General features: G+C 39.2%; 1 protein-coding gene across 2 annotated transcripts in view; it reads left to right on the top strand.

Moving 5' to 3' along the window:
• COP1 (COP1 E3 ubiquitin ligase) overlaps positions 1-27,058 on the top strand; it is a 125,380-nt gene that overhangs the window by 11,064 nt on the left and 87,258 nt on the right. For both annotated transcript variants that reach the window (XM_074546333.1, XM_074546332.1), the window contains exons 5-10: positions 1,589-1,708; positions 3,683-3,751; positions 13,726-13,785; positions 15,624-15,700; positions 20,618-20,675; positions 24,135-24,249. In XM_074546333.1, the coding sequence (XP_074402434.1) occupies positions 1,589-1,708; positions 3,683-3,751; positions 13,726-13,785; positions 15,624-15,700; positions 20,618-20,675; positions 24,135-24,249 (499 nt within the window). The remainder of the gene's footprint in view (positions 1-1,588; positions 1,709-3,682; positions 3,752-13,725; positions 13,786-15,623; positions 15,701-20,617; positions 20,676-24,134; positions 24,250-27,058) is intronic.

Here is a 27,058-nt window from a genome sequence, read left to right as displayed (position 1 = left end):
GCTGTCAGTGTTTGCAAAGAGCCTTCTTTAAAGATTCACTGGTTTACTCACAGTAAGTTTTATAATCATTATAAAATATGCATATACCATGTTTAATATAAAATATGCATAAACCTGATATGGTTTGAAGTGCACATAACTGACCTGAAGGCATATACACCAGCTTCTTGGAAATTGGTTTTACCCTTTAAAAGCTCTGCTTGTAGATGCACCTATTTTTGATAATTATCAATAAGTGGACAATCTACCATGACTTCATGCCCAAAACAGTGGTGTGTCTACCTTTTGGCAGCAAATAAAAATACACACATCTAAAAAAGAGTAATGTTGCTCCTGTGTCCCTTCTTTAATGTGTCTTGTATTACCTTTGGTGTTAAGGAAAGTCATCCAAGACACATTGCAGCAAATGCAATAGTCATGGTCTCATTAAGAAATCATGTTAAGACATGTTTGAACATTTGAGTAGTTTAGCAGTAGCACAATTAACTAGTGCATTAGTCTGTTAAAATGTGTCTCAAATCTTGTTCACTTGCTTAAAAACCGTGGGTTTTTCCCCAGTTACTCCAGATTGAAATTGACTTTTTGGCTGAATAGTTTCCATAGGTTCTGTTGAGCACTGTATGAAAATTGTGCATTCTATATGGATGTTATATATTTTATTTTTCTTAATGTACTTAATAGAAAAAGGCTACAGCGTTTGAGAGAATATCTGATTTAGACTGGATGGTATTTCTAGTTCTTGCCAATTTAAATAAATTAGTGTCATAGCTTTTTTAGGACAGGATTTTTTAATCCAGTTTTGTTTCTTACGTGTTCTTTAGACGTCTCAGCTGTTCCTGTTGGTTCCTGAAGCTTTTTGATGTAAAGCTTTGCTGGCATTAACCTATTATTCTGATTTTCCTGTGCTTGAAGATACCTTTTTTACTGATAAGAAGAAGAGAAAAGAGCCTTCAGGGAAGAATGGGCTGTATAGTAATATTGTGGTTCTCTGAGGAGTCCCCCACAGCTCCAAGCAGTTTAAATGAGATCAACCTGATGAGCTCCATCTTCTTCCCAGCTTTCACATTTCCCTTACACTTAAGAAGAGTAATCTGAAAGGGGACAGTAGGAAAAATAAGCTGATACTACCCTCTTTGATTTGAGTTTAGCATGAGGGTTTTACCTATTACTTGATCTTAAAAATATTAAAAGGTATTGGTGCATAACAATATTTCAGATGTAATCCAACTAAGCTTGGATAAATGTGAAGGTTTTTTTTCTCTCCAAAGAAACATGTTCTCAGAAGCTGGGGCACAAATCAGATAAAATTGTTGCTGTGAAATAATCTTTTCCCAGCAGTAGCAGCAAATATGCTTTCATGAAGCACAAATATATTCCAAATAAGATAAGAAGTTCCACAGTAGGTCAGAGGAGCCATATCCTGCACACATGGCAGAACTGGGAATCTGAGTGCATGAAAACTGGGTTGCAATTTTACAAAGAGATGAAATATTGCTGTGTTGCTTTTAATAGCTGTTGTTGGATGGCTTATGCAGCCCTGGATGGCTTGGACTCACCATCTCTTCCACATCTCTCGTTCTCGTTTTAGAATGGCCACAGGTGGCAGATAATTCAAGATTTGTTGGGAACTGATCAAGACAATCTTGACTTAGCCAATGTCAACCTGATGCTGGAGCTGCTGGTGCAAAAGAAGAAGCAGTTGGAAGCAGTAAGATGTTTCTCTTATATAAATGAACACTGTGTATTTAGAAGTTTGTTTTCTTTTGATACCTTTTCCTGGAAGCAAGATTCTGTTGGTGAATTAATTGCTTAGTATTTTCTTTTGTGTTTTGGTGTTTAAAAGGTGGCTGTTTTGCTGACCTTTGTAGTGAAGTAACATTTCAGCTGTGATGCCCATAACATGCTTATAATGCTGTTGTTGGCAGGGTTGTATAAACAAGCAGGGAAAGCAGAAAAGGATAAGAGAAAATGACTCACAGGACACAGACGAGCACGTGAAGAAGTTTGCTAATTGTCTGTTGCACAAGTAAATGTCAGAGCTTTCTTAGTAATAAGGATGAATAAGTCCAGAATATAGATTAAAGAATTAACACAGTGAGCATGTGAAAAGGATCACACCCTTTAGTTTCTGCTGGAACCCTTAGAATCTGAATGACCACCTTTCCTGAAGGCTTTTTCAGTATTTAATGCTTGAAAGACAAGTTCAGATGTCTTGTTTATGAAGCTGGTTTGTAGACTTAGCCAATATGAAGCAAGCTGTTCCTATGATTTAACTGAAATGTCGTTGGTTTGGGTTTGTTCTATGTGTATTTGGCCATTCCATGCTGTTCATCTCAAGTGATCATTTTCAAGTTATGTGAACCAGACCTTAAAATTAGACTGGATTATTACAGAATTTGACCCGGTGAACTTTGAATAGAAGGGTGGATTTTGACAATGCTTTAAAACATGTGTGTAAAAGTTGTATTGGGAATATCTTAATTATACACTCTTAAAGAATCAATATTTACAACTTGTGGTTCTGATGGAAAGAAAGTAACCCCAAAATATGCTTGACTGTTATGTTGCCTTATTGCATGGGGACTTGTAAATATGTTTTTGTGGTTCAGTGAAGTTTTGGTGGGGAAAAAGAGAATAAAACTTTTTTTCTCTATAAACCTTTTTGTATGATTTGTGACAGATCTGAAGCAAAGAAGGCATATGACTGAGTGTTTAAGTATTTCTGAGTATGAATATCTTCTAAGGATGCTGAGCCTAAAAAGTGAAATCACACCTGACATTTAAAGAATAATTTAAAAGCATTTTTCTTGTCTAGCTTTACTTACTTCACACTTATTATCAGATCCTGGGGAGTAAAAAAATAACTGTAGAAAAATAGTGGTTTTGCATTCAATGTCTTTACCTTCCCTGTTCCCTCCTCCTTTCCTGGATTTTTTGTGCTCCTATATCTTGATCCTTTTTAACTGTATGTTCACAATCCTTTAATAATAAATATTTTGATAAGTTGTGAAAAAAACTTGGAATGCTGTGATATGATTAGGGCTATATTAATGCTGTTATATAGGTCTTAGTTATTTTTCCTCTTATGGTTCTCTTCATCTTGGGTGTCAAGTTCTTGGGTAAAAATACTATTTACCTCAACCATAAGGTTGAGGTAAATAACCTGTTATGAAAAATATTAGAAGGGGTGGTTTAGTTTCATCAGTGACTTTATTGTTTTCTCTCACTCTGGAGACATCTTCGGTAGTAACTTCTACATAAGCATAAATGTAAATTTTGGGAAAAGTGTTTTTTTATATAAATACTTCATCCATTAGTATGTTGGTCATGAAGTGGATGCTAAGGATCTTCCAGGATAGGAGAGTCTGTGAGGAACCTGTATTCCAAAATCTATTTCAGGTGCAGTAGCCAAGAAAATAAATAAGCATTTCAAGTTATTAGTAAGAACTGTTACAAGGACTGTTGCCTTCACATAAAAACCCATTGTGAATCTAACAGAACTTTAAGACTTGTGAGATAAAGTAAAACTACTATTTCAAAAAACCTCCTTAAGCTATTTTCCTCTTGGTAACCTCTAAATGAAAGTAGTTTCTGTGCTGTGTGGATTTCTGTGTGTAAAATGAGTATTTGTTTCTCTTGACGTACATGGAAGAGTTACACTTCCTTATTTGCTGTGTTACAGGAGTCCCATGCTGCCCAATTGCAGATCCTTATGGAATTCCTTAAAGTTGCCAGGAGAAACAAACGAGAGGTAACTTGTTTTGTGTTTCAGTTGGTGAAATGTTGTGTGCTGCTTTCTCCCAGTGCATTTCTGGTGAAGTGATGTGTCAGCCTGGCATTATTTCTGCAAAGAATAACTCAAGGCGTGTTGGGGGAAATCTCAGGCAGCGGACACATGGGTTTGAAGGGAAATTAATCTCTTTATGTATGACAGCTTCAATTTTTAATCATTTGCCTTCTCATCTCAAGCTGGTGAAGCATGTGGGAATACAGAGACTCCTTGGTGTAAATGAACATCAATTTCTTGAAAGAAGATTGTTTTCCCAACACAGAAAAATATCAAAGATTGGGATGGAGTGAAAATATTTTCACTAACAAGTTTTTCCTTTGGTTTATCAAATAGCATGACTAATATGGTGACATAAAAGAATTAATATTCTGTGCTTTTTCCTTAGTTGTTCTAAAATAAGTGTCTCAAGGAATATGAGAGGGTTCTGTAATCAGATACACATGGTTTGGGACTCTTCTTTTATAAGGTTATGCAGTGCATAAACCCTGATACCACAAATAGTCCAGAAACCTAGAAAAATAATCATGAAAACAGTAGAAGGATGAGCTCTTGTGGTCCATGGTTTCTGAGAAAAGATGTAAAGAGCAGAAGACCCAACAGTGTGACTGTAAGGCCAAACTTGAAATTGTGTATGGGTGTAAGAAGCCTTATCCGGAATGTCATTCCAGAGCAAGTCTGGAGTCTGTCCACCAACAGATATCCGTGGCCAAAACCAACAAGGGTTGTGGGAAGTCCAAAGAAGGGCAAGAGAGCTGGTGAAGGGTCTGGAAAACATCTTACAAGGAGCAGCTCAGGGAGCTAGGGTTGTTTAGTATGGACAAAAGGAGGTTCAGTGGGGATCTCCTTGCTCTAACTGCCTGACAGGAGGTTGTAGTGGGGGGAGTCAGGCTCTTCTGCCATGTCTCAGGTGAAAAGATGAGGGCAAATGGCCTCAGGTTGCACAGAAGAGGTTCAGATTAGATACTGGGAAAAATTTTTTTCACTGAAAGAGTGGTCAGGTATTGGAGTAAATTGCCCAGGCTGCTGCTGGAGTCACAGTCTCTGGAAATGGCCAAGAAGCACCTGGATATGGATTGGGGGATATGGTTTAAGAGTTAGTATGGTGGTGGTTGGACTAGATCATCTTGAAGGTCTCTTTCAACCTTGATTCAGTGAGTTTCAGTACCTGGGAAGCCTTTCTCATCTGCATCAGTATCTATCTCTTTGGCTTTAGTAATAATTTTTAGATAACATCATCTTTTAAGGCCAAAGAAACTTAATCCTGAAGGCAACTGGGACATATAGTTTATTTCAGACCCTCCATGTCCCTGCTTATGTATTCCCTCTGTTGCCAAGACTTTCCTCTGTTATTTTGTACCCCCCTCTATATTCCAGTGTGAAATGCAGACTGTCACATCTGCAAAGACTTCTGTGCAGGCCTGTCAGTTCTGTCCTTGCCCTAGAGCTTAGTGTCTGGCCTTGCCATTTATTTTGAGGGAAATGAGGACTTGTCAGACTTGTAGCAGTCTTTTCTCTCACTTGATAAGAGTAAGAAAGATAAAAATCAGTGGTAGATGCATGCAAGATACAGACCAGTCCTTAGGACAGTTTTATATCTCAAAATCTGTCTTGGGCAGTCAGTTTACACCTAGAGTAAATTGGTGCTTCCTTTTTGGTAAGTGATGAGGTCCTTTCTGTAGCTGGTGGAGCTTGTGGCAAGCACCCCTTTCTGGAGGGGCTTTGTGGGGGTAACAGAGGAGTTTGTGCTTGCAGTAAGGCAGTGGTGAGGTATCCAGACTGCAGAAAGCCTGGGATGGTGGCTTGGAAAGTGAGAATGGGGGTTAAGTGACCATATTAATAATGCAGTCAAGGTTATCAGAGCTTCTGAAGTTCACTGTAGCTTCTTTTGATCCTGTGAGAGGTGACTTGACCAGGTTTTTGGTGTTGAGATGACTTTGAGGTGTTAGAAAGTCTTTTTTTCTTAGCTTTGAGACTGAAGAAAAAGACGACAGGATTCTTTGGCTATAATTTTCAAGGTTGTTTATTTTTTCTTTCTAAATCTATAACAGTTTTTCTCTGACTTGCTGTGGTTTGACTGGTAGGTTGGGTTGAGGCATACTGACTGCTTTGGGGTGGTTATTTTTTAATACTAAAGACTACATGTACATTATTTACAATAATTTTTTAATACTTATCACTTTGTGTTTTTAATCTAAAAGTGCTGCTATTACAGCAGAAGAGGAGGACAAGAAGAAGGAGAAAGACTGGACATGCTTAAATTCTTTTATTTTGCTTCTTGAACTTCTATTCTAAAAACTTTAAAATTTTACATTTTCACTTAGTGATAAATTCACCATCATTCTGTTTAAACTTTCATGGTCTGTGACATTTAGCACGAAGTTGGTAATTGTTTTAATGGGTTAAAATAAAAAAAAGGTGGTTTTGACTCTGTGCTAAGGTGTCTGAGCCCCCTGTCAGGGTCTCTAGTCCTTCAGGGTAGTTAGAAGAATTTTTTGGGTTCTGACAGTGACTGTTTAAGAATTGAGCTCAAGCAATATGTGTGGACCCTGGAACAGTGATGTATTGCACATCATTGAGTCATATTATGGGGAGGAGCATGACCTTTTTTCCTTTCTTAATTCAAGCTTGGATAGCTGCAGAGTAAATGCAATATCACTCAGTAAGCCATAACTGTAAAGATAAGTTCTTAATAAATAAAAACTATTTTTTAATGTATGCTCCTGAGTTCTTATTTCTAGTTTTTGGCTTAAATGTTTAATGGAACTTTTCTGACTTTGCTTCCTAATATGCCTCTTTGAATACTATTTATTGAAAGATTTTCTTAACAGTTTTCATTTACTGCATACTATAAGTTCTTAGATAGGGACTTTTGTAACTGAATACAGATATTGCCTCAGAGCTGGTGTACCTGTATAGTATTTCCCAAGTTCAGAGTAGATGATTAACCACCTGTAACCCTCCTTGCCTACTTCACTCGTAAATTATGGATTTCTTTTCTCTTGCATTAATGAAATGGTGACTTCTGAGCATATTGCAGTAGGCTTACAGCTAGAAGAAAACTATCTTTTAGACTTGTACTTCAGAATATGGGTGCAGTCAAGTCTTTTGACAAATGCCTCTTTGCCACCTTCTCATAATTTCTCTAGAAGATAGATGTGAGGTTCAGCACCTGCAGCAGTTTCTATTAGAAATCCTGTTTTGATCTCTTCATAACTTTTCAAAATGTTGATCTCTCAGGCTAGAATTTACTGCATGTTTTTTGCACAAAGGTGCTTGCAAGCCCTTTTTCTTTTGAAGTTTATGTATTTTGTTTTCTTTTTGACCTAGAGCAATATGGCAAAAACCCAAATCCTTGGCAATAGTAATAGAAAAAAAAGTCTTACTTTAGAAAAGATTGAAAACAAATGGCTAAAGCTTAAAAATCCTTTTTCACACAAACAACAGATAGTTTTGGAGGGGAGTAATGTATTGATCACTCACAGCAGTTGGATGTCTGTCCCTAAGGCAGACTTAGCATGGCTGAGTGCCTTTCCATATGTGTGCACAGTTAATTGAATGCACACTCTGCTTTTTGTTTTTTTAATCCAGGGTCCTCTTCTGTTGATATTAAGGACCGAAAAGTCTGGGAGGTCAAGTTTAATAATGAAATATTATATCTTGGTAGTGGTGGCTGTTTATTACTATTTTCCAAGGAAACCAAATGCAGCTGCCTGTGACTTTTTAGAGTTCTTGCTTTCATACGTGTGTTGCATAAATGCTTTTGCAAATTTAACTTTGTTAATTTTAAATGTTCACGTGTTCTTTCATCTTGAACACTTTGTGAGCAAACTGATTATATCAGTTAATTCTCCCCACTTTTATGTTCAGTACTTTAAAGAAGAGACCTTGCTAATTGTCTGGTCAGTATTTGAATGTCTTCAAACAGTTAGACAACACCATATATATCAAATAGATAATTTATGCTTAAATATTATTAGCTCAGCTACCTGATTGTATTTCTATCAAGCAGCACCATTGCTTACTGAAGGAGAATACTGAGCTTGATGATTGGTATCACAAATCAAGTTCTACACAGGTGCTTTTCTCTGGGTGCATTCATGTTTCCCTTGGCAGATGTCACTTCATTTTTATTTTTTCTTTCTCATAATGTGATATTAGGTCTCTCATGTCTAACAAACAAGGCCTCTTTGATGTCTGCTAATGCATAAGTCTGTTTTTTAGCTGATAAAACATCCTGGGACAGAAAAATAATCCTGAAGTGTCTCAGGCTTGTGGCACTGAGTGCCTGCTCAGCGTTTCAGAATCATCGCTGTTCTTTGCACTCTCAAATGTTAGATACTAAAAATAAGAGGAGTTATTAGTTATTGTGGGGTAATTGCTGGGAATTCTAAGCATGAATTCTCCAGGGATGTCATTACCCTGTGTTAATCACTTCACCTGTCAAGCCTTATGTTCTGCGTGTTCACACATGGATGAACTAATGAGTAAGCAAGAGGAGGTGGCAGAACCCGGAATCAGTCATGCTCTTTTGTTGTCATGTGGTCTTGATTACATTTCAGGACTCCTGGGAATTTATAGCTGGAGTAATCTGGTCCCTATCCAATGCACTTACCTGGTATTTAAATCTATTTGCATTTCTGAGTTACTGAATGAGAGATGTGAGCTCCAGAAGCAGTGATAAGAAGCCCAAGGATACAGGGAGTGTGTGAGCAGCAAACTAAAAATTGTCATAGTGGTATCAGTGTATACAGCTGGCTCTTGTTGCTGCACTGGAGAGGTCTTGCAAAGAAAGAACCTATTACTGATACATTAAACTCCAAGGCAATTAGTCTAATTGTTTAGGCAGCTTTGTTCCCTTCCCCAGGTGTCCTTATCTCAGGAGGCTTTTCTATCAGACCCTATCACTAAGCTTTCAGAGCATATTTCCTCCATACTGTAGGATGTAAATGAGGGGGAGGAGTATAAAAGATATGAAATATACTTTATCAGCCTGGCATCTCCCTTCTCCTGCCTTTGGGAATTCTGTGAGTTTTAAACAGTCTGGATGCTCTCAAGCCTTTCTGTTAGCTCTTCCCCAGTTGTGAGGAAACATTTATCATTTGGAGGAAGTATTGATCAGAGAAGAAATATTCTCAGCAGATAAATGTGTTATAGATGGACTGTCCACATGTTTAAGAGGCTTGAATGCCATATTTCACTAATGAAACTTGTGGAGGCTCAGGTGTTCTTGTCTTCATACTAATAAAAGTCTTGCACCTGCTTCTAGTTGTGCAAGGAAATTGTAACAGAGAGGTATTTTGTCAAAATAAGTGATATTTGAAATTAGTTTATAAGACTAAAATTTCTCTAAGGTCTGAAGATGACTTTAATGCCACAGTTGCCCTGTATGTTGTAAAAGGCTCTGCATCCAAAGCAATAATGGAAAGAAAACCCAGAGACAGACAAGACTTCCAGAGAGAGAAACTGATCTTATTGTGCATTGTCATTGAGGTATTGTATTCTACAGACAGAAATTAATTTCACTGAGTACCTTTAGAAAAGTTTCAGCTGTTGCTAGTGAAGTTGCCCTGTGGCTTGTTGATGCAGTATTTGGTGGAAGAACAGGAAGTAGGAAGATTCTTATGTTGGATGGATGAAGCTACAGGACAGAATTAAGGGTTTATTTACAGTGACTGCCTGGTTTCTCCTCCTTGGGTGGGCAGGTGATAATTTTTGTCTCATCCTGGTTGGTGCAATGGCTTTGTGTGTCTGGGAAAATGATGTTTTCTCTAATAATAGTCTCATCTGTTTGTCTGGATCTATGGTATCTATGGATCTATGATAGATCTATGGATCTATCTACTCCACAGGGAGTCTGGATCAGAGCCTGGAAGGAAATAAATCTTGCTGTACTTTGCTTTATCAAGAAAAAGCCTTTTTTTTTTGGTTTTTTTTTTTTTTTTTTTTGTTCTTTGCTGTTCTGTGCTTTTTCTAGGATTTCTAGGAAAGAGAGTTGGTCAAGGTTCTAGGGCTCCTTCCCATGTGCATTTTTCTAGGCTGCCTTTGTGGCACTGGGAGGCTCTGCTGAGCTTTCAGTTTTTTCCAAACCCTTAGAACTGGCACCAGGAGACCCAGTCAGGAGTGCTTGTTGTCTGTGCTGTGCAAACACAAGGCAGGAAGTTGCTGCCTCCCAAGGGGCTCTTGCTCCAGGAAAAACAGGAAGCTCCAGGATGAAACCTTAATGCTGTACCCAGATAGTCTTGTTAGTAGATGGTTACCCAAAAACAAAGTGACCATGACCTGGTGAGGTCATGGTAAAGTGTAAGTTCTTGGTAGCTTCTTGAACATCCAAAATTCCTTTTCCATGGTTATAAAAATGTTTTGAAATTGTAGCTGTTGTTCTGTATATATGCCCTGATGTGAAAAATGGGACCAGAATGTTACACACCTGCTTATTGTAGTTCATTCACTCAAATTGAAATTGAGGTTTAACCACTGAATTAAGGACCTTCTCCTTGTCCATATTGGCCTTTTAATTTCTGAGAAAGCATCTGTGTCTGAAAAGAGAGGTTATAGTACGTGCTTCTCTCTAGGCATACATTTCAGTGTTTGTTGGAAGTGCTTTTGCTGACTTAATCCAAAGTCTTACAGGTTTGATTCTGCCCATCACTGGGACAGGACTTGGCTTGCTTTCTGTGCCCAACATGAAAATTAAATTAAGAGCTCTTAAATCTGAATATACTGCAAGAACTATAATTCATTTAGTTTTCCTTACAAGTCCCTCAAAGGCTGGCAATTATAAATTGTAAGTCTCATTTTTCAAAATTTAATTGGAATGAATGTGGATTGATTTAAGGTCTTTGACAGATTAAAATACCTCAACTAACATAGCAAGAAACCAAAGGTTTCAGTGTAGACATGAATTCATTTTATGCTGATGGCATGGGAAGACTCCTCCTAAAACAAGCATGAAACACTTGCCTCCTTTTTGGAGTTGCTGCTGTTGGGTAAGTTAATGGTAGGTTGTAACTAGAAGGAAGAATTGATAAATAAAAGTACCAGATCTCATGCTCTTGGCTGTGTGCAATAGTTAAGGAAAGCTGGCCAATAAAAAGTCTCTGCTCTTGTTCCTATAAAAAATATCCTGTTTATGTCATGGGAACAACTGTCAGTTATTTTTCAGAGGCCCAGTTTGGCTGGGAGCCAGTACATTGTAGAATAGCTGATTTCCTCACTGTAATTTTGGAACTTGTAAGTGGTTTTGTAACTTCTTTTTAAATGGGATTTATGAATGTGGGGGACTAATGGTATTTTCTAGAGCTGGGTTCAGGCAGGACCCATGCTGTGCAAGTGTCACTTAACTTTGCCACTAATCTTGGAGCTGTAGCACCACCTGCTATTCTTGCTGTAGGTTTCGAGAGTGAAAATGGAATTATCTGTTATGGTGTAGTGATTTGTAAATTATCTGTGGCAGTCTAGTTCTAAACCATTAAACTTGTGCTGTCTGTGCCTCAAATTAAATGTAAACTGAAACTTTCAGAGTACAGAGATTAGGATACATTTCTAATGTCATCTTATTCAAAGAAGCAGCCATGTTGGAAATAGGTGTGGACCCATCAGTCATTTCTTCTGTTTTCGGAGACAAAACTTTTGTTAGTGTTTAAAAGGTAAATTAAAATGGTGGATTATTTAATGCAGAACACACAGATGTTTAGAATGCCTCACTATAAGAGTGGTTTAAATTGTGTTTTTTGTTTAAGCAAAAACTTCTGCCTCTTAAAGGATCAAACTTGAGCACTTGAGTGAATAATTCTTTGGGAGTAGCTTGCCAGATATTCTTTGGAATATGTCATACTGAGAGTAATATGTCTCACCAAACTAGTAACTTTGGATTTGGGCAATTTAATATTCTGTTGTAAAGCTGAAAGTACAAAAATTTGTTTTTGGAGAATGTGTTGTGCTTAAACTTTCAATGGACTTAACAGTAAATGCTGTAAATTCAGTAAATGCTTCTGGTCATGGGTCACCTTGCTGGTTGTCTCTTAATGTTTACTGGAAGCTGTGGATAGTCAGGTGGACTTCTCGTTCTTTGTGTATTTATTACATTTATGTGTCTCACTGAACCAGACTTGCACTGGAGCTGTGTTTTGTCAGGAGCTCTCACCTAGAGGGGGGTGTGTGTGTTTGGGCCCTGCAAGGCTGGGTTTAGGCTCTGGGTGTTTGGGTGGGACATAGCTGCTGAATAAACAGGTAAGGAGATGATGTCCTTACTTAGGTGTAAACAGTTGTCAAGTCTGTGGCTTCAGTCGCTTGAGGTGAGTGAAGCCAGCTTGCTGAGTGACTAAAAACCTGGAAGATATTATATGTGGCACAAAGAAGGGAAAGGAAATGTTGGCTGGTGAAAGGGGAAGTCTCCTTCTGACCCTTTCAGGTGTAGCCCTCAAATTGACTGGAGTTTGTGGTGTAATCCAAGGTAAGTATCACACCTTTGGAAGGAGTGGTGCCTTGATACCATGTGATGCTTGCTCTGTGCCAGGAGCAAATCTTTCTCTGGTCAAAACAGGTTTTTTCCAATCCAGAAACTTCATGACGAGGTTTAAATTGGCAAGTGACAAGTTAACAAGTAGGATGATGTGGGATCTCAGCACCTCAGGACTGAGGTGCCGAGCCACCGAGACCACCCTTGGGGGGCTCGGGAGTCCTGGAATGTTGCCAGAAGTGTCTGGTGGCTGGACTTTGATCCTACACGGGAGACGACACCTGTATGAGGATAGGAGGACTTCACCGGGGTGAATGGTGAAGGGATTAGTTAATTAGAGGGTGAGACACAGGGTTTAAGATTGCTGTACAGGGGGGTTTAGAGAAGTAAGATGGAGGAATTGGGGCGTGTCCTGTCCTTCTTCTTCTTCTTCTCCTCCATCTTCTGTGGTGATGGTGGCACTTTGGGATTGGTCATTACTGAAAGTGCACCGGACAATAAGAATAAAAAGGATTGGGGAAAAATGATAAATATTGTACACGTAACTATGGGTATAAAGATAGGTGACTGTCCGGAGGGCAGCACAGTGTGCTCATGGCTGGCTGCTGAGCAGACCTCTGTCGGGCCGAAAGAAAATCTTTTAGATAAACAATTAATAAACATAAAGACCGAAAGAAGAACTGAAGCCTCTTCTCGTCCTTTGATACGCGGGCTGCCCCAAGGCCACTCCGGGCCTTTCCAGGCCCTTCAAACAGCCGAAAACCGGACAGGATGAGAATTAGTTTTGATACCTTTTAGCAAAACATTTTGTATTTAGTTAGTTGGAGGGTGAAATTATCATTGTCTTTCATTGTGTTTTTTTTTTCCAATTGTACAGGACAAGTGGGAATGGTTTGAAAGTGGAAGAGTGTGGTTTTAGATATTGGGAAGAAACTCTTCCCTGTGAGGGTGGGGAGGCCCTGGCACAGGGTGCCCAGAGAAGCTGTGGCTCCCCCTGGATCCCTGGAGGTGTTCAGGGCCAGGGTGGAAGGGCTTGGAGCAACCTGGTCTAATGGAAAGTGTCCCTGCCTGGAGCAGAGGATGGAATGAGATAATCTTTAAGGAATGAGATAATCTTTAGGGTCACATCTAACCCAGACCACTTTGTGATTTGATACTCAGTGTTTGCAAACCAGTTACACCTTGCCTGAGACATGTTAGAGGAGCATTACAGTATGACTTTGAATTATGTGGATCTCTGTGATTGACATCAAAATACCTCCTGCTCTTGTTTCACATTGTTTCAAAGTAACAGCTTTGTCCTGAATGTGGTTTGTGTGCACACTTATGTTAATATGTACATTTGAACTTCCTGCCTGGTGACTTTTGAATTGTGTGGCACACCAGTGAAGATCACGTTCCTCTCTGGAAAGATTGTAATTTATCTTGGTGGTGCAATGCAGATTGATTTAGACTTCTCCCATTCTCTTATCCACAGCAATTGGAGCAGATCCAGAAGGAGCTAAGTGTTCTGGAAGAAGATATTAAACGTGTAGAGGTGAGGTACCCAGACATTGTTCTGACTCTGGCAATTTTTCATTTTCATCAAGCTGTCTGCCTTGCTGTGAGGCTGCTGGCTTGAATTTATGGCATTTAAGTCAGTAATGGGAAAATGAACAGATGATGCTCTTTCTTTAATTTGTTCATTTAGTTGATGTGTGCAGGCTGCAGTTAGGTAGCTCTTATATAATCATTTCTTTGTGTTGCTAGTAAGTATTTTAGAGTAGTTGCTAGAAATCAGCAGCTGGTATATTGATCAGAATTTAAGATTTTTGTACGTTGCTGGCTGTTTGCACAGGCTGTTTAAACCTTAGCAGCATCTAAGTCTTAAAATGGAGAGGTGTTGGAGATTCAGAAGAGGTTGTTATGCAGAGACTGGAACAAAACCAGCTCCTGCTGCATGTCACAACTGATTCCTGCTACCTCCTGGTATAGTTCTCTTAATTCTGTACTAATGGGAATCTCTTGACATTTTTGCTAAGAATTATTCTCCAAGAATTTGTAACACTATCAGTGCAATCCTTCTGTCTTCACTGAGTCTTTAGGTTCCTCTTGGTCCTTTCCTCTAATCGTTCTGGTGTTTATTCCTACAGTAGGAAGCTGATGTTTCAGGAATACATCAGACTGCCACCTCTCCAAATATGCCCTTATAACTTCTTGGGAATCAGTTTGCAGGTCTGCTTCTCACTGCTTGCTCATCTTGAGCAGTCAGCATGTGTTCCCAACTACCTCCCAAAAAGCCTTTTAGATTTCTTAATGCAATTAATATGTGTGCTGATAAATTAGCAAAATATAAATATGACTGACAACTGCAAGAATTCCCATTTATCTGATAGCTTTCTGGAATTTTTCAGACTTCTTTTCCGAAATGTTTCTCAGCTTTGGTGAAATAAATATACCTTAACGTGTTTTCTTCAGACTGGTAAAATAAGTCTTGAGATCTAGGAGAAACTATTCCCAAAAGCTGTGAGATCTCTCAAAAAGCATCCAGCTACCTGTTTCTGTGCTCTTTAATCAGGCATTTCAGTGGGCTGCAGCTGGGCTGTATTCCTGGGGTGTGATGTTGATCTTGGCTCTGACCTCTAAAGCCTGGGATCTCTCTTGTCACAAATACCCTTCTTTCTACCTACCAACTAATAGGCACCTAGTGGGAGTTTGAAAGCACAAGTAATAATTGTCCTGAGAACACTTTGCCCCTCAACTAATGAGCTGCTGCATCTTTCATAGCTTCAATTTTCCAAACAGATGAAAGCCAGTCTCATACTGGGTACACAGCAGTGACTTAGGCTGGGAAGGGACAAAGCCAAGTTTATGTGCAGAGTTTATCTCTTGTGCAGTGGTCCCACAGAGGACTGACAGATCTACTTTTAAGTCTGTGGCACCACCTTTGCCCTGTTGCCTTGTGACTGTTCTTGCCATGACCCATATCCAGCTTTACTTTCCAGTTCTGAAGGCTGTTAGATAAGTTTGCACAGATCTCAAAAATGCAGTTACAGCTTGCTTGTTCTGCCACGTTTATGGGAGATGCTGGGTTAGATGTAATTGGATGATAACCAGATCTCTTGGGTTTTTTTTGGAGTGTAAGCTCCAAAACTGCCACTCTTGAAGCACACAATACCACAGCTGTAGGATTTTTGAAACCTGATTCAAATGGTAACTGAAAAAAATGGAAGAAAATGAATGATTTCTCAGGTATAGGTAAAGATTTTTAGGTAAGAGTTGAGTAAATGTAGACACAGTTGGTTATCTGCATGGAAAAGCAGCAGTAATCTGTGAACACATGCATTAGACATACATGTTTTGTCAGCTCTGATGTAATGTGGCTTTCTGTTTCAGGAGATGAGTGGCCTGTACTCCCCAGTCAGTGAGGACAGCACAGTGCCACAGTTTGAGGCTCCCTCACCTTCACACAGGTATGGAGCTTGCAAGTCAACTTGGATTTTAAGCTGTACATGTTTCACTCTACTTGCTAGTGCTTTCCAAGCAGTGCCAAAACACAAGCAAAACTGGTTTTTGAGTGCTGCACAGTATTTTCCCGTTGTGCTTGTAATTGCTATAAACTTTATGTGAACAAAGAAGTAAAGAAAAAGTCATCTAAGCCTGCATTTGGATGAGAAATCTGCTCTGATTCAGATGCCATGAAAAACCGATGGCTTTAAATGTCATGTGAATTAGTAAACTTGAGTCATAAGCCTTTGCTATGGAATAAAATATTACTGTTATTTTTATGCTACCTTTTCTGAACATTGTGCTGTTCTGCTTGGCACATGAAAGGTCTTAATTTTGTATGATATTGGAGTGCTCTGGATTCCCTAATCAGCATGGATAGCTAAAGGTATGGGCTCAGATCAGAATTTGAAATGTACAGCCTATTGATTCTGTTTATCTGCTGTCTGGTTTGATTTAATGAAATGCCTTTCTAATAACATAATTTCATGTGTATTTTTGTCTGGAATATTGCACAGTCTGGTTTCTTGATGATAATAATGCAGATGCTTCTTGTATCCAAGTTGTAAGTGCCAGAGTTTGAAGTGCTCTACTTTACAGGCATGTCTTTTGCTCTAATTTCAACAGGGCCAGGTTATGTTATTAAGTGATCATCTCTGCTATCTCTTAGAAGTAGAGTTCTCTGAACTGTCATTTTCTGTTATGAAATTGTACTGGTAGTTTTTTTTTGCAGTTAGCAGCTCTAAACCTAATAGCCCAGAAGTAAAAAATGATCAGATTTCTTCCCTTACAGAGACTTAGATACAGTGCTGTTGTGAGGAACCCAGCAATATTGGCTGGAATTTCCTACTAAGATGCTATTTCTGGACATAGGGACCAATATCTCTCATATTTCTATGTAGTTCTGGCTGCCCTGAGGGAAAGGACAGGAATATGGTCACAATGAATGGGAACAGCATTTCTAATTCAGTTCTTCACTACTGCTTCAATTCTTTTTGGGTACAGATTTGTTTCTTGATATGGGGTATTGCTGTTTTGCCAAGAAGCAGTTTTGTGAAACTGATGAGATTCTTGTCAGGTTCTGCTGCTTTTCTGGTTATTGGCTATTAAATAGATTGGTTTTACTCCATGGTACAGATGCTTGGGGTAAACTTGAGCACTGGTTGGGCAACATCAATTTGTTAGATGTTGGATGCCTTCAGGCCTAGAAACCTTTCTCTTTTAACAGGAGATTCTGCTTATGAGTAGAAATGTATCTCTATTACTTGAGCTGAGCTAACAAAGAACTGTTTCATCTGTTGAAAGCTGGATAGCTTTTTAAGCCCAGGACTTTCAGTAAAAGAGTTGAGGGGGAACAGTCTGCAGTGAGAGCTACACTGGTTTCTGTCTACTGAGAATTCCTTAACATTCCATTATGCCTATTTATTTCATGTCCTAGGGGTCAATCAATCTCAGTTCTTGCATTTGAAGATGTAAGATAGTATCAAAAAGAATTGTAGTGGTCTGTGGATGGATGTGCTTCACCTGGGGTCTGCTGGCAGGGGGCAGTGGGATGGAGCCATGATGGGTGCAGAGACCATGGGCTCTTTATTCCTGCCTGTCTGGGTCCATCTTGTCTTGAATTTTGGGGTTTTCCCCCTGGTACAACATGCCAGGGGTGTGATATAATAGGATATTTAGGTATTTTCTAAGGAATGTGGGATTGCCTTTTTCTCTCTGCTTTAGAAAGCCCCATATCTTTTTCTTGGTGACATTCCTGTGTGAGAAGTAGCCTGGAGTGGTAGAAGAGAAATCAGTGTGTGGAAGAATTATCTGACCAGGCATCAGTTGTTCCCAGAAGCTACTCCTGTAACCTCTATCCCTGCCCCATTTTGACAGTTTTATATAATTCAAGTAATTGAATTGGTGTGAATTACCATACATTAGATTCCAGGAAGGTCTACCACTTGAAACTAATTTTATTTTCAACATTAAGTGAAAGTTTTGAAGAATATCTCAACAACATTGCTCCTTGGCAAGAATGCTGCAGAACAGCTAATATGAAATATGCTGATTTTTTTTTTCTCTTAACTGAAATATTTAATCTCCAGAGTGCATTTTAGAGATGCCATGAACCACTAAGAGTGAAATACAAATATAGTTTAGGATGGATTTGCTTCCATGTTAAAATGATATTGAACTTGCAGAGACTCTTTACAGCTTATCAGTGAATTAAAATGGTGTATTTAAATTGAAATATAACTTCACATACTTAACACACTGCTAATGAAATATAATTGTATAACACTTTAGTAATGTTCCTTATAAATAGTACAAGGTTATCACAGACTAGTGCTGAGAGGAAGAAAACTTCTTTAGCCTTTGTATTTAAAGTTCAAGAAAATAGAGTTCTTTGGAATTCAGTTTTATCTGGTCTCTGGTGACTTGCCCTTATTCATCTGCTTCCTTTAAATCACACGGTTGTTTCATTAACTTTCTGTTTCTTTTCATTGTTTGTAGCTTTTTTCCTCCCCATTTGTAACATCTTCAAAATGTGAAATTACTTTGCCTTCCCCCAGCTTCTTTCAGGAAGATCTTCAGCAAAAACCCCAGCACAGTTATGATGTTCAGTACATCCTTGGCTGCAAGAAACACGTGTTTTCTCTTGTGCCTACACAGGGTGTGATGAAACATTAAATTGGGTAATAGCACACTGCTTGTTTACAGTGTTGCCTATTGCTTGGTTTGTATACTAATAGAGAACAAGAGGGGAAGAATAAGGGAAGAGAACAAATAGTTCTGTGTATGGCTTTTCTGAACAGGCATGTGTGTTATTTCTGCTCCCAGTAAATGGTGCAAACAGAAGATGGGAATAAGCAGCTTCTCTGTGATGCTATCCAGGACTAATAGCAATAACAAGCTATCACTAATAGGAATCTGAAGGAAAATTCTGATCTAGAAATGAGTTGCTTGGTAACTCTGGTTCAGTTATTGAAATCCTGATCCTCCTTCCCCTCCATTTATTCTAATTACCTCCTCCCATCCCTGTAATGGGATTTATATTCTGTGGGTTGCCTTTGTTGCTGTTGTTGTTGTTCTGGGTTTTTAAATGTCATATGAGTGTAGCTGAATTTCCAAACTGAACCTAATGGTACATCTTTTAAAAAAACTTTAAGGGTGCTGTAATTCTCTGATTACTTGCTTCCCCTTTATTGAAGGAAAAAACATTCAAGTACATATGAGTTAACTCAGCTATGGGCACAGCACAGAAATGTCTTTGAATTTTTACTCTGGTTAGGGAGATGACGTCTACACTCTTGAAGGCTTTACATCACCAGACAAGCTGCAGCAAAACAAGACCAGACACTCTGAGTCTCAGTGTTTTGCTGTTAATTGCCACTGTACCTGTCTCAAAGTGGAGTAGTTTTTCATTGCTTTCTAGCTGAATGTGTTATTCCTGCAGTTCTGGCAGGATCTGCTGTCCCTGTTTCATTATGTCATGCAGCCACATTCTAATTTAAAGTTCATTGTCCTCAGCCATGTCTGAAATGGCACTGCTGTTTTTTCCCTTACAATAGCTTCTGCAAATAATGATTTTTATCCCTCAGATTTTCTTTGTTTGCAGCTCTTGTCATGCCTGGAACAGAAGTCCAATCAATCTCATTTGCCAAGTTAATTTTTTAAGTCTCATCAGTGGTTACGTCTCATCTTCTGTTTCCACTTCCAGGGGAGCTTGAAAACATTCAGAGAAATATTTAAACATTGGTACCATTGGTTCATTCTTCCAAACTTACAGGTGCCCTGCCAGCAGTTCAACCAAACCAATTTGTTTCTGACCAAGATTCTCAAGTTTGCACAGGAGTTTTGTCAGCTGCTACATAAGCAGGAATTGGTAAAATTATCTTTGACAAAATTAAGACCTACAGCAGTGTTCTAGAAGCTTTTTAAAGAAACCTTCAGCTTTACCAGGCAGTGCTTAAAATCTAAGGTTATCTCCTAAGAAAGACTGAGAATATTGAGAACAGTGATCCCAGCTACTTTCTTCTCTGTCCAAGTCAAATCACGTGGAGAAGCAAAGCAGTTAAAAAGATTTTTTAGAAATTAATCATGGTGATTTTCATAATGTATTCTGCATAATCAATAAAATGATATTATTTTATGTTAATCTTTACCTGTCCTGGAGGTGTATGAAATTTGAGTGATAAATTGGTGTCTTACTGTGGGAGCTGAATTTTTTGCCTGTATGTCCAAGAGCACTGAACCACCTGTTTTCTGCTTGGATCAGGAGATGTTTTTGCAGTTTTGAAAATTAAATTCCATTGAGTTTGTATGTCTATGCTGTGTTTTGAAAACAATGATATGAAAGGTATGTTGTGTCATTATAGATACTATAATATGGTGTAGTGTTTTCTACTAACAGTAATTGTGGCTGTCAGTATTTTTATAGGTTATTTCTGTATTTCCTTAATTGTCTGTTTAGAGTAGTGTCTATCTTACATTGATTTCTCTAGCTTTTCCCTTTCCAGTGTTGATTCAAATGCCAGACACTTCTCTTTTTTCTTTCTTTTTTTAAGGAATTGAAAACCAGTGGTACCATGTTATTTTCAGAATGTCTTGTGCTGCATATTTCATATGAAAGATATGCATTTGCATTCTAATTAGAAATTGACTGCACTACACATAATTGTGTGTGACAGCATTCTGCTCTAGGAAGATTCTGTATTTTTTTAAAAAAACCACTGCTAACCCTCCAAACAAAATAAAACCTTGTGTTCCCTGTCTGTAAAATGGATTTCAAAGGCAAGTATGCTGCAGAATGTCAAGGAGGGAATAGCAAACAGGTTAAAAATGATAAAGGATGGCTATGCAGTGGTTTAAGCAGACTATTTCTTTTATTTTTGCAGTAGTATTATTGACTCCACCGAGTATAGCCAGCCTCCAGGCTTCAGTGGCAGTTCTCAGGTAAGATAATATATAAATGTCTGCATGGGGGGAAGGGGAGGGTGAGTGGGGAGGTTGGGCAGGGTTGAGGTGCACCTTCATCCATCTCCTGAGTACTGGTCAGCTGGAGCCTTGAAAATGCTTTTAGCTGGTTGTATGGGCAGCTGCAGCTGTAGGAATGATTATGCCCAGTTGTGAGAGAGACCTGGTCTAATGTGTTTAGACATCTGACTTCTTTCTTAAAGCTGACTCTGCCATGGAGGAGGGGATATAGTTTGTTCTTCATGTCCCATGTAGGCAGCACTGGGGCAGGGACACAAATCCCCAACCCTTTGCCTTGGCTTCAATAGCTGCAGATCAAGCTTAACTTTGAAAACAAAAAAAAGGCATCTTCAGGCACAGCCTTTTACAAACCATTATAAATTCATATAGAGGATAAAAAGTTGCATATATAATGGAGCTGTTTGGCAGGCAGCCTCCAAACCGTCTGATCTGTAGGGCCTCCCAAATTCCAAACAGCACTTCTGTAGTCTTGCAACTTGGAGGGATTCAGCTGGGTTGGGGAGGTGACATTCATACCCAGCTCACAGTTCCAAAAAGGTTTCACAGCTTTCCTTTGGGCAGATGGACTGCTGGGCACATCCCAGCTGTGCCTTGGCTGCTCTCTGGTGGTGGTGGTGACCATCCCTGGCACACACCAGCATGAAACTGGTAAATTACCAGGTTGAAGTGCTGTTGGGTCTATTTGATTTACAGAAAAAAACCACCTGGACACATACGTGTTTAAATACAGCTGTGTAGCTAATTGATAATTAGAAAATTCCATCTATTAGTCTGTGGGAAAATGCTTGTTGTTCCTGCTACTCTGGTCTTTGGAGGTTTTTGCTTGAACAGAGTTGTAGTTCTACCCAATTTCAGTGGGCAGGTGTAATGTAGATGGGGTTTTTTATGTTCAAGACTCAGCTGTGCTACAGTGTATTTGCTCTCCAGTGACATTACTTGTCTCAGTACTTCCTATTTCAAAGCCAAAATTAATAGCATAGCTACCCTGCTGGTGAGCTCACAAAACAAACAACCCAGACTTTCTAGTCATTCTGTATGACAGCCTTATTTGTGTGAGAATAATCTTTTTTGTCCTCAAATGTGATTTCTTGTCCTCAAGAGTGCAAGATCTGTACTCTCAAGTACAAATTTTCAAATTAAACTTTAAAATATGTTTGGATGGGGAGTTCAAAGAGAACTCTTGAAGTTAAACACTTCTGTTCAAAGGTAGTCTAATTTCAGCAAGACTTTCAGTATAAAAAGAGTTTTAAGAATATAAATTAAATTGTGGGGTTTTCTCTAATTGTCAGTCATGGCAAAAATCACATATTGGGCACTGCTGGCAGTAAGAGTTATCTAGGATGGACTGCACAGCTTTCCTTTCTCACTATAATTACATTGCCCACAAACATGTTGTTAGGGAAGAATTTATATACCACAAAGCTCTAGGACAGTTCTCTTCCAGAAGATGAGCTTCAGAAGTAAATAGTGGACAAGTCACTTAGGCCCTGGGGAATTCTGTGGGAAGTATTTAATGGCAGAACCTTTTTTTCTGCTAGAAATAAGGAGCTTGTGTGCAGCTAAGAAGCCTTTTCACAGTTGTTAGAGGAGTCTTTAGAGTATCTGATGGAGTTCAGACAGTAAAATCACTCCTGATAACAGAGGAGTCCAATCTGATATTCTCAACTAGGGCAACCATAGTAGTTTTAGCCATTGAATAAAAATTGCTTGGGTATCTTTTCTATATTTTCTAATTTTTTTCCTGTTGCCCAATATTGCTTAGAAAGTAGTCAGGGAGGAAGCTTCATAGAAACTGAATATTTGTTTTTTGGCAAAATGTGAGCAGGTTGAAATGCTTAGCTGGGGGTGGTGTGATAACTGTGGGTTAGTGTCCCTTGCTTGGTTCTCAGCACAGCTGTGTTGCCAGGTGCTCCTCAGGGATCTTCCTTGGGAGGCAGTGGGCAAACTCTTACCTGATGAATTCCATCTCAGTGTGGACTGGGATCTGGCAGATCAGGCTTGGGTTTGGGTTGTGTCACTCATCATGGTTCAGGCAGCTTGCTTTAACTTGAGACTGAAATGATTGTTCAGTGCCTGAAGTTGTCTTGAGCCCAAATCACTACTGGTGTGCTGAGAGAGACACTGGAGGCTGGTGCACAAAAATTATGAGAAGAGTCTATAGAAGTGTTCTATTAAATGTTTTTTCAAGAAGTAAATTTTAGAAAATGGTACTTGAAGGTGTTGATGTAGGAGCACTTCCCAGTGTTGTGTGTTCAGGTTGGAACTGTTTCTGAGATGAAACAAGCTGTGAGGACCATGGGTGCTGTCACAGGCAAGCGTGAGCCACCATGTCAGTGTGTGGGAAGGGCTGGCTTGGAGCTTTCACTGCTTGGGGTTTGCTTTTTTCCTCAAATGTTAGATTGCTTTTCATACAGGTACAAACAAAACTGGAGTGGGTTGTAAACTTACTTTGTTCTCATTGGCTTGGTGGGTGGCTGTAATGAGGACAGGCTGTTCCCCTGCATGGATTGAGGGGGAGTTGGAGTCGGGGTGGGTTTTGTTAGTGCCATTGAGTAGCATTACAGTCCCTGTACTTGCTCAAGGATGTTGTTCATTAGGGAGCTTGATGGTTCTTAAATCTTTTAAAATGTAGCTTTGAGGATGTGGTATGTGAGACTTCTTAAATAGAACCTAAAGCAAGGAGCTCTTTGTGCTTCTTGTGTAGTAGAGGGTTTCATTCCTTTTCATCACTTATGATTAAAATGGTGAGTACTGCATTTTCTGTGTCTGCTCCTGCAGGAAAGATTACTCACGTAGTTTAAATCCTTTGCTCCTACATCTCACTATTACTGTTTGGGTAGGTTGGGAAATGGCTTTAATGATGAGTTTCAGGAACTTCTTTTCAATTAACCTTTGAACTGCATGCTGTCTTCTGCTTCTGCTTTATTTGCTTAGTTTTACTGAGAGTTTCTGAGTTGCTTCAAAAGAAGTAATTCAGTAACTAACTCATTAAAATAAACATTTCCTTCTCTTTTAATGAGCTGTCTGCCAAGGATCTGGGGAGTATTTGTTGTACAATCTGTTTGATTTGTGAAGCTGCAAGTTGGCCTATGCTGTCTATCTGTATAAATGCAAGACAGGACTCCCCAAGGTTTGGGATTGCCTGTCCTATATGTGAAGCCAGAATCGCTAAATTTACTAAGGTTCAGGAAATTAAAACTGTTTAAAAGCAGGGATTTGTTTTTGTTACGTTAAAGGGTGCAGCATAGAACCCTTAGAAATAACTGCTGGCAGTGCCAAGATCCTTCATTTATTGTTATTTTACACTTCTGACCTATTGCATATATTGTATAATTGCTTATATTTGGGTAAAATCTATAGAAGGGAAACCCAGGCCTGGCTTTTGGCTTCCTGAAGTGTTGTCCCTTGTCCCCTCAGACCAAAAAGCAGCCGTGGTATAACAGCACGCTGGCGTCGCGGCGCAAGCGCCTCACAGCCCATTTTGAGGACCTGGAGCAGTGCTATTTCTCCACCAGGATGACTCGTGTCTCGGGTGAGTTCTCACGTGATGTTCCACCTCTGATGTCAGGCACCTCTTGGCAGAAAAGCTTTGCTTTTGAGAGAGCAGTTTTCTCTTCTTTGCATGAGAATGTCACTATACACATTTGTGTTCCTCAGATCATCCTGTTTTGCTATTCTAGACCAATCTTTGAAGTTGCTAAATTTGGAAAACTTAATCCTGTCACTTTGGAGGGGCATGTGTAATCCCTTATTGTGAAGGGCAGCATCCACAATAAACAATTTCTCTGGTGCCTGTTCTGAAGATGAAAACGCCTGAAAGCAGTGGTTGACTTGTCTTTCCACTAGATGTGGTATAAACCCAGTATTTATAAACATTGCTATTGAATTGCTACAGAGGTATAAACATAAATGGTTACATTCTCCTGTATTTAGCATGCAAGAGGACTTGTGGAGGTTATCCTTTGTTATCTAGATTGTGTCTTGGTTAACAAATGGTTTGGACTACAGAAGCTGAGTGTGCAGCAGTGCTGTTGTCCCATGGGGCACACCTTAGATTTAAGGCCTGTTTTGGAGAATTAGAAGCTGTTTTCAAAATTGCTTAGATTGCCTCATTCACAATTGAGTAACAGTGTGACAGCAGCTAGAGTAATTGCCTAGCAGATGCATGGGTCTTAATTACACACAAGATTCTCCTAAGAAATGAGAGGGTCAAATAAGTGTATCTTGAGGGCGAGGAGGGTTGTTCTGTAGTTGTTCTGTAGCCTCTCTGGAGGAGAAACCAGCTTGGCAAGCAAAGCTTCAGGCAGTGGACTGTGGCAGGCAAGAGATTTGCAGCACCAAGCTTTGAGCTGCAGCCCATATTGAGTGTGACAGACTGCAAGGAAAGCAGCCAGCCCTCAGGGGGTGGGAGACACCACTTAGGGATGAAAGGAAACCAGGCACAGGTTGCTGCAGCAAAGTATCTTTACTTATTGTCTTGGAAGGCAAGGACCAACCTCACAAGGCAGGATTGCTGGGGTAGAAACCACTGCTTTTTTCTTCTCCATTGATTTCATTTTAGTCTCTTTAAAATAAATAAATTTAAAAAGTTAATTTATAAATAGCTCCAAATATAAAGGCTGCAGCATGTCTTAGGGAAGCTCGCTCTTAAAAGTAAATGCATCTTCTACCGGCTTGAGAGCATGGACTGGCTCAGTTCTCATTGTGCACAGCAAAATGATTTTAATAAGGAATGCAGCATGTTGGGAGGTCACTTCAATATGTGAAAGACTGGAGAAGCACTTTGCATGTGTCCAGCCAGATCCCTGTGAAGTGCTAGCAGGTGCTTTGCAGAATGCACTTCTTCACAGCTCACACTGAGATGTTTTCATGCAGAGCTGTCTTGGTGATGCATAACTGTGTTTATGTAAAAATAAAACTTATTAAACAAGGATAACAAATGGGGCTTTTCCCAGCCTTCCCTTGTAGAAGGCATTCTTCTTCATAATTGGAACTATAAATATGAATGCAGTGAAATTGGTTTTTTGTATTTGTATGTGTCAGTTGCACCAAGAGCAGAGGATTTGCAAGTGCAGGTTTTCCCCTAAATAAGGGAATAACCTATGATACTTGATTAAGTTTTCCTCTCCTGAGTCATTCCTGCATTTTGACACATTTTAAATGGGATTTAATGTGGATTTAAAGCTTTTTGCACGAAGTGCCTCTGACTGTTTGAGTAGGGAGTGGAGACATAACATTACTGTAATTATCAAATGGCCTTGCACTTTGGCGGGGAAAATGTCTTGAGAAATAATATTCGGTTTTCCAGGCACACACAGAGAATAAATTATAGGAGGACTGTGTGCTTGATCTCTAAATGAGGAAAATAGAAGGGTGGCAGCTATTTGTCCCTATCACAGTGCTGAAGGAGAAGAGAGTCTTTGAAAAACCCTGACTGATGTTTGTGTTGCTTCTCGAGCTGTTTCCTGTAGTGGTCAGGGGCTGATGATGTTAATTTAGAGCAGCACTTTGTTCATTTTGCACCTTTTCATCCCTCTAACATGGATAATGTATTTGCTAGTACCCCTAAGCATGCTAATTACTAGCCTTTACTGTTCCTTTATATGTTCAAACATTAAACAGTGCATATGAGGAACACTTCAAAATGCCTTACAAGCATAGATAACAATTTCTGATGGCAAGGAATTACCAGAGTGCAGAAATTATTATTCTCTGTGTTTTCCCATAAGAAATCACAGCTGGATTTTGCTTTTATAGATCAGCCTCTATTTTTTACACCCTGGTATTTCCAAGCCTTTCTAATAAATGGATCTTGTTGTTTCCTTATGCTGCTGATAAGGCTGGCTTAACTAGTGGGTGGAATTTCATCTCTGTTGTGTATATGTGTGCTTTCTCTGCTGCTGCATTGGATGCTGAGGTGTGCAGTACCTGTAAACCAGCAGTGTTAGCTGGAGCTCCCCTAAAATGAACTGGTGCAAAAAGTGAGGGTGGAAGCATTAAAGAAAGGATTATGAGAATTGCTGCAAATGTGGGGGGTCATTATGAAGCCTGAAGGCACTACCTGATGTATGGCTGTGGATACGTGATTGTATTGGGAATCCAGCTTTACTTTTCAGGCATTGCTGTGAGTTAGGAATTTTTCCTTATTTACAAAATACTAGAATTTAAAATGGTTTAAATAAAATTACATTCCTACTAAGAAAAGTTAGGACTTCTGAGAATTCAGTGAATGACTTTCAGCTATCTACACTGCAATTTGCTTTTAACTTTTGTAGTAAACTGTTCCATTTCCCACAGAATATTTATCATCATTATTCAAGCTGGCTCAATTTCACCTTGTC

Source organism: Zonotrichia albicollis, chromosome 8, assembly GCF_047830755.1.
Source record: "Zonotrichia albicollis isolate bZonAlb1 chromosome 8, bZonAlb1.hap1, whole genome shotgun sequence".
In the NCBI taxonomy this organism is placed as follows: Eukaryota; Metazoa; Chordata; class Aves; order Passeriformes; family Passerellidae; genus Zonotrichia; species Zonotrichia albicollis.
This window is presented reverse-complemented; position numbering and strand designations above follow the sequence as displayed.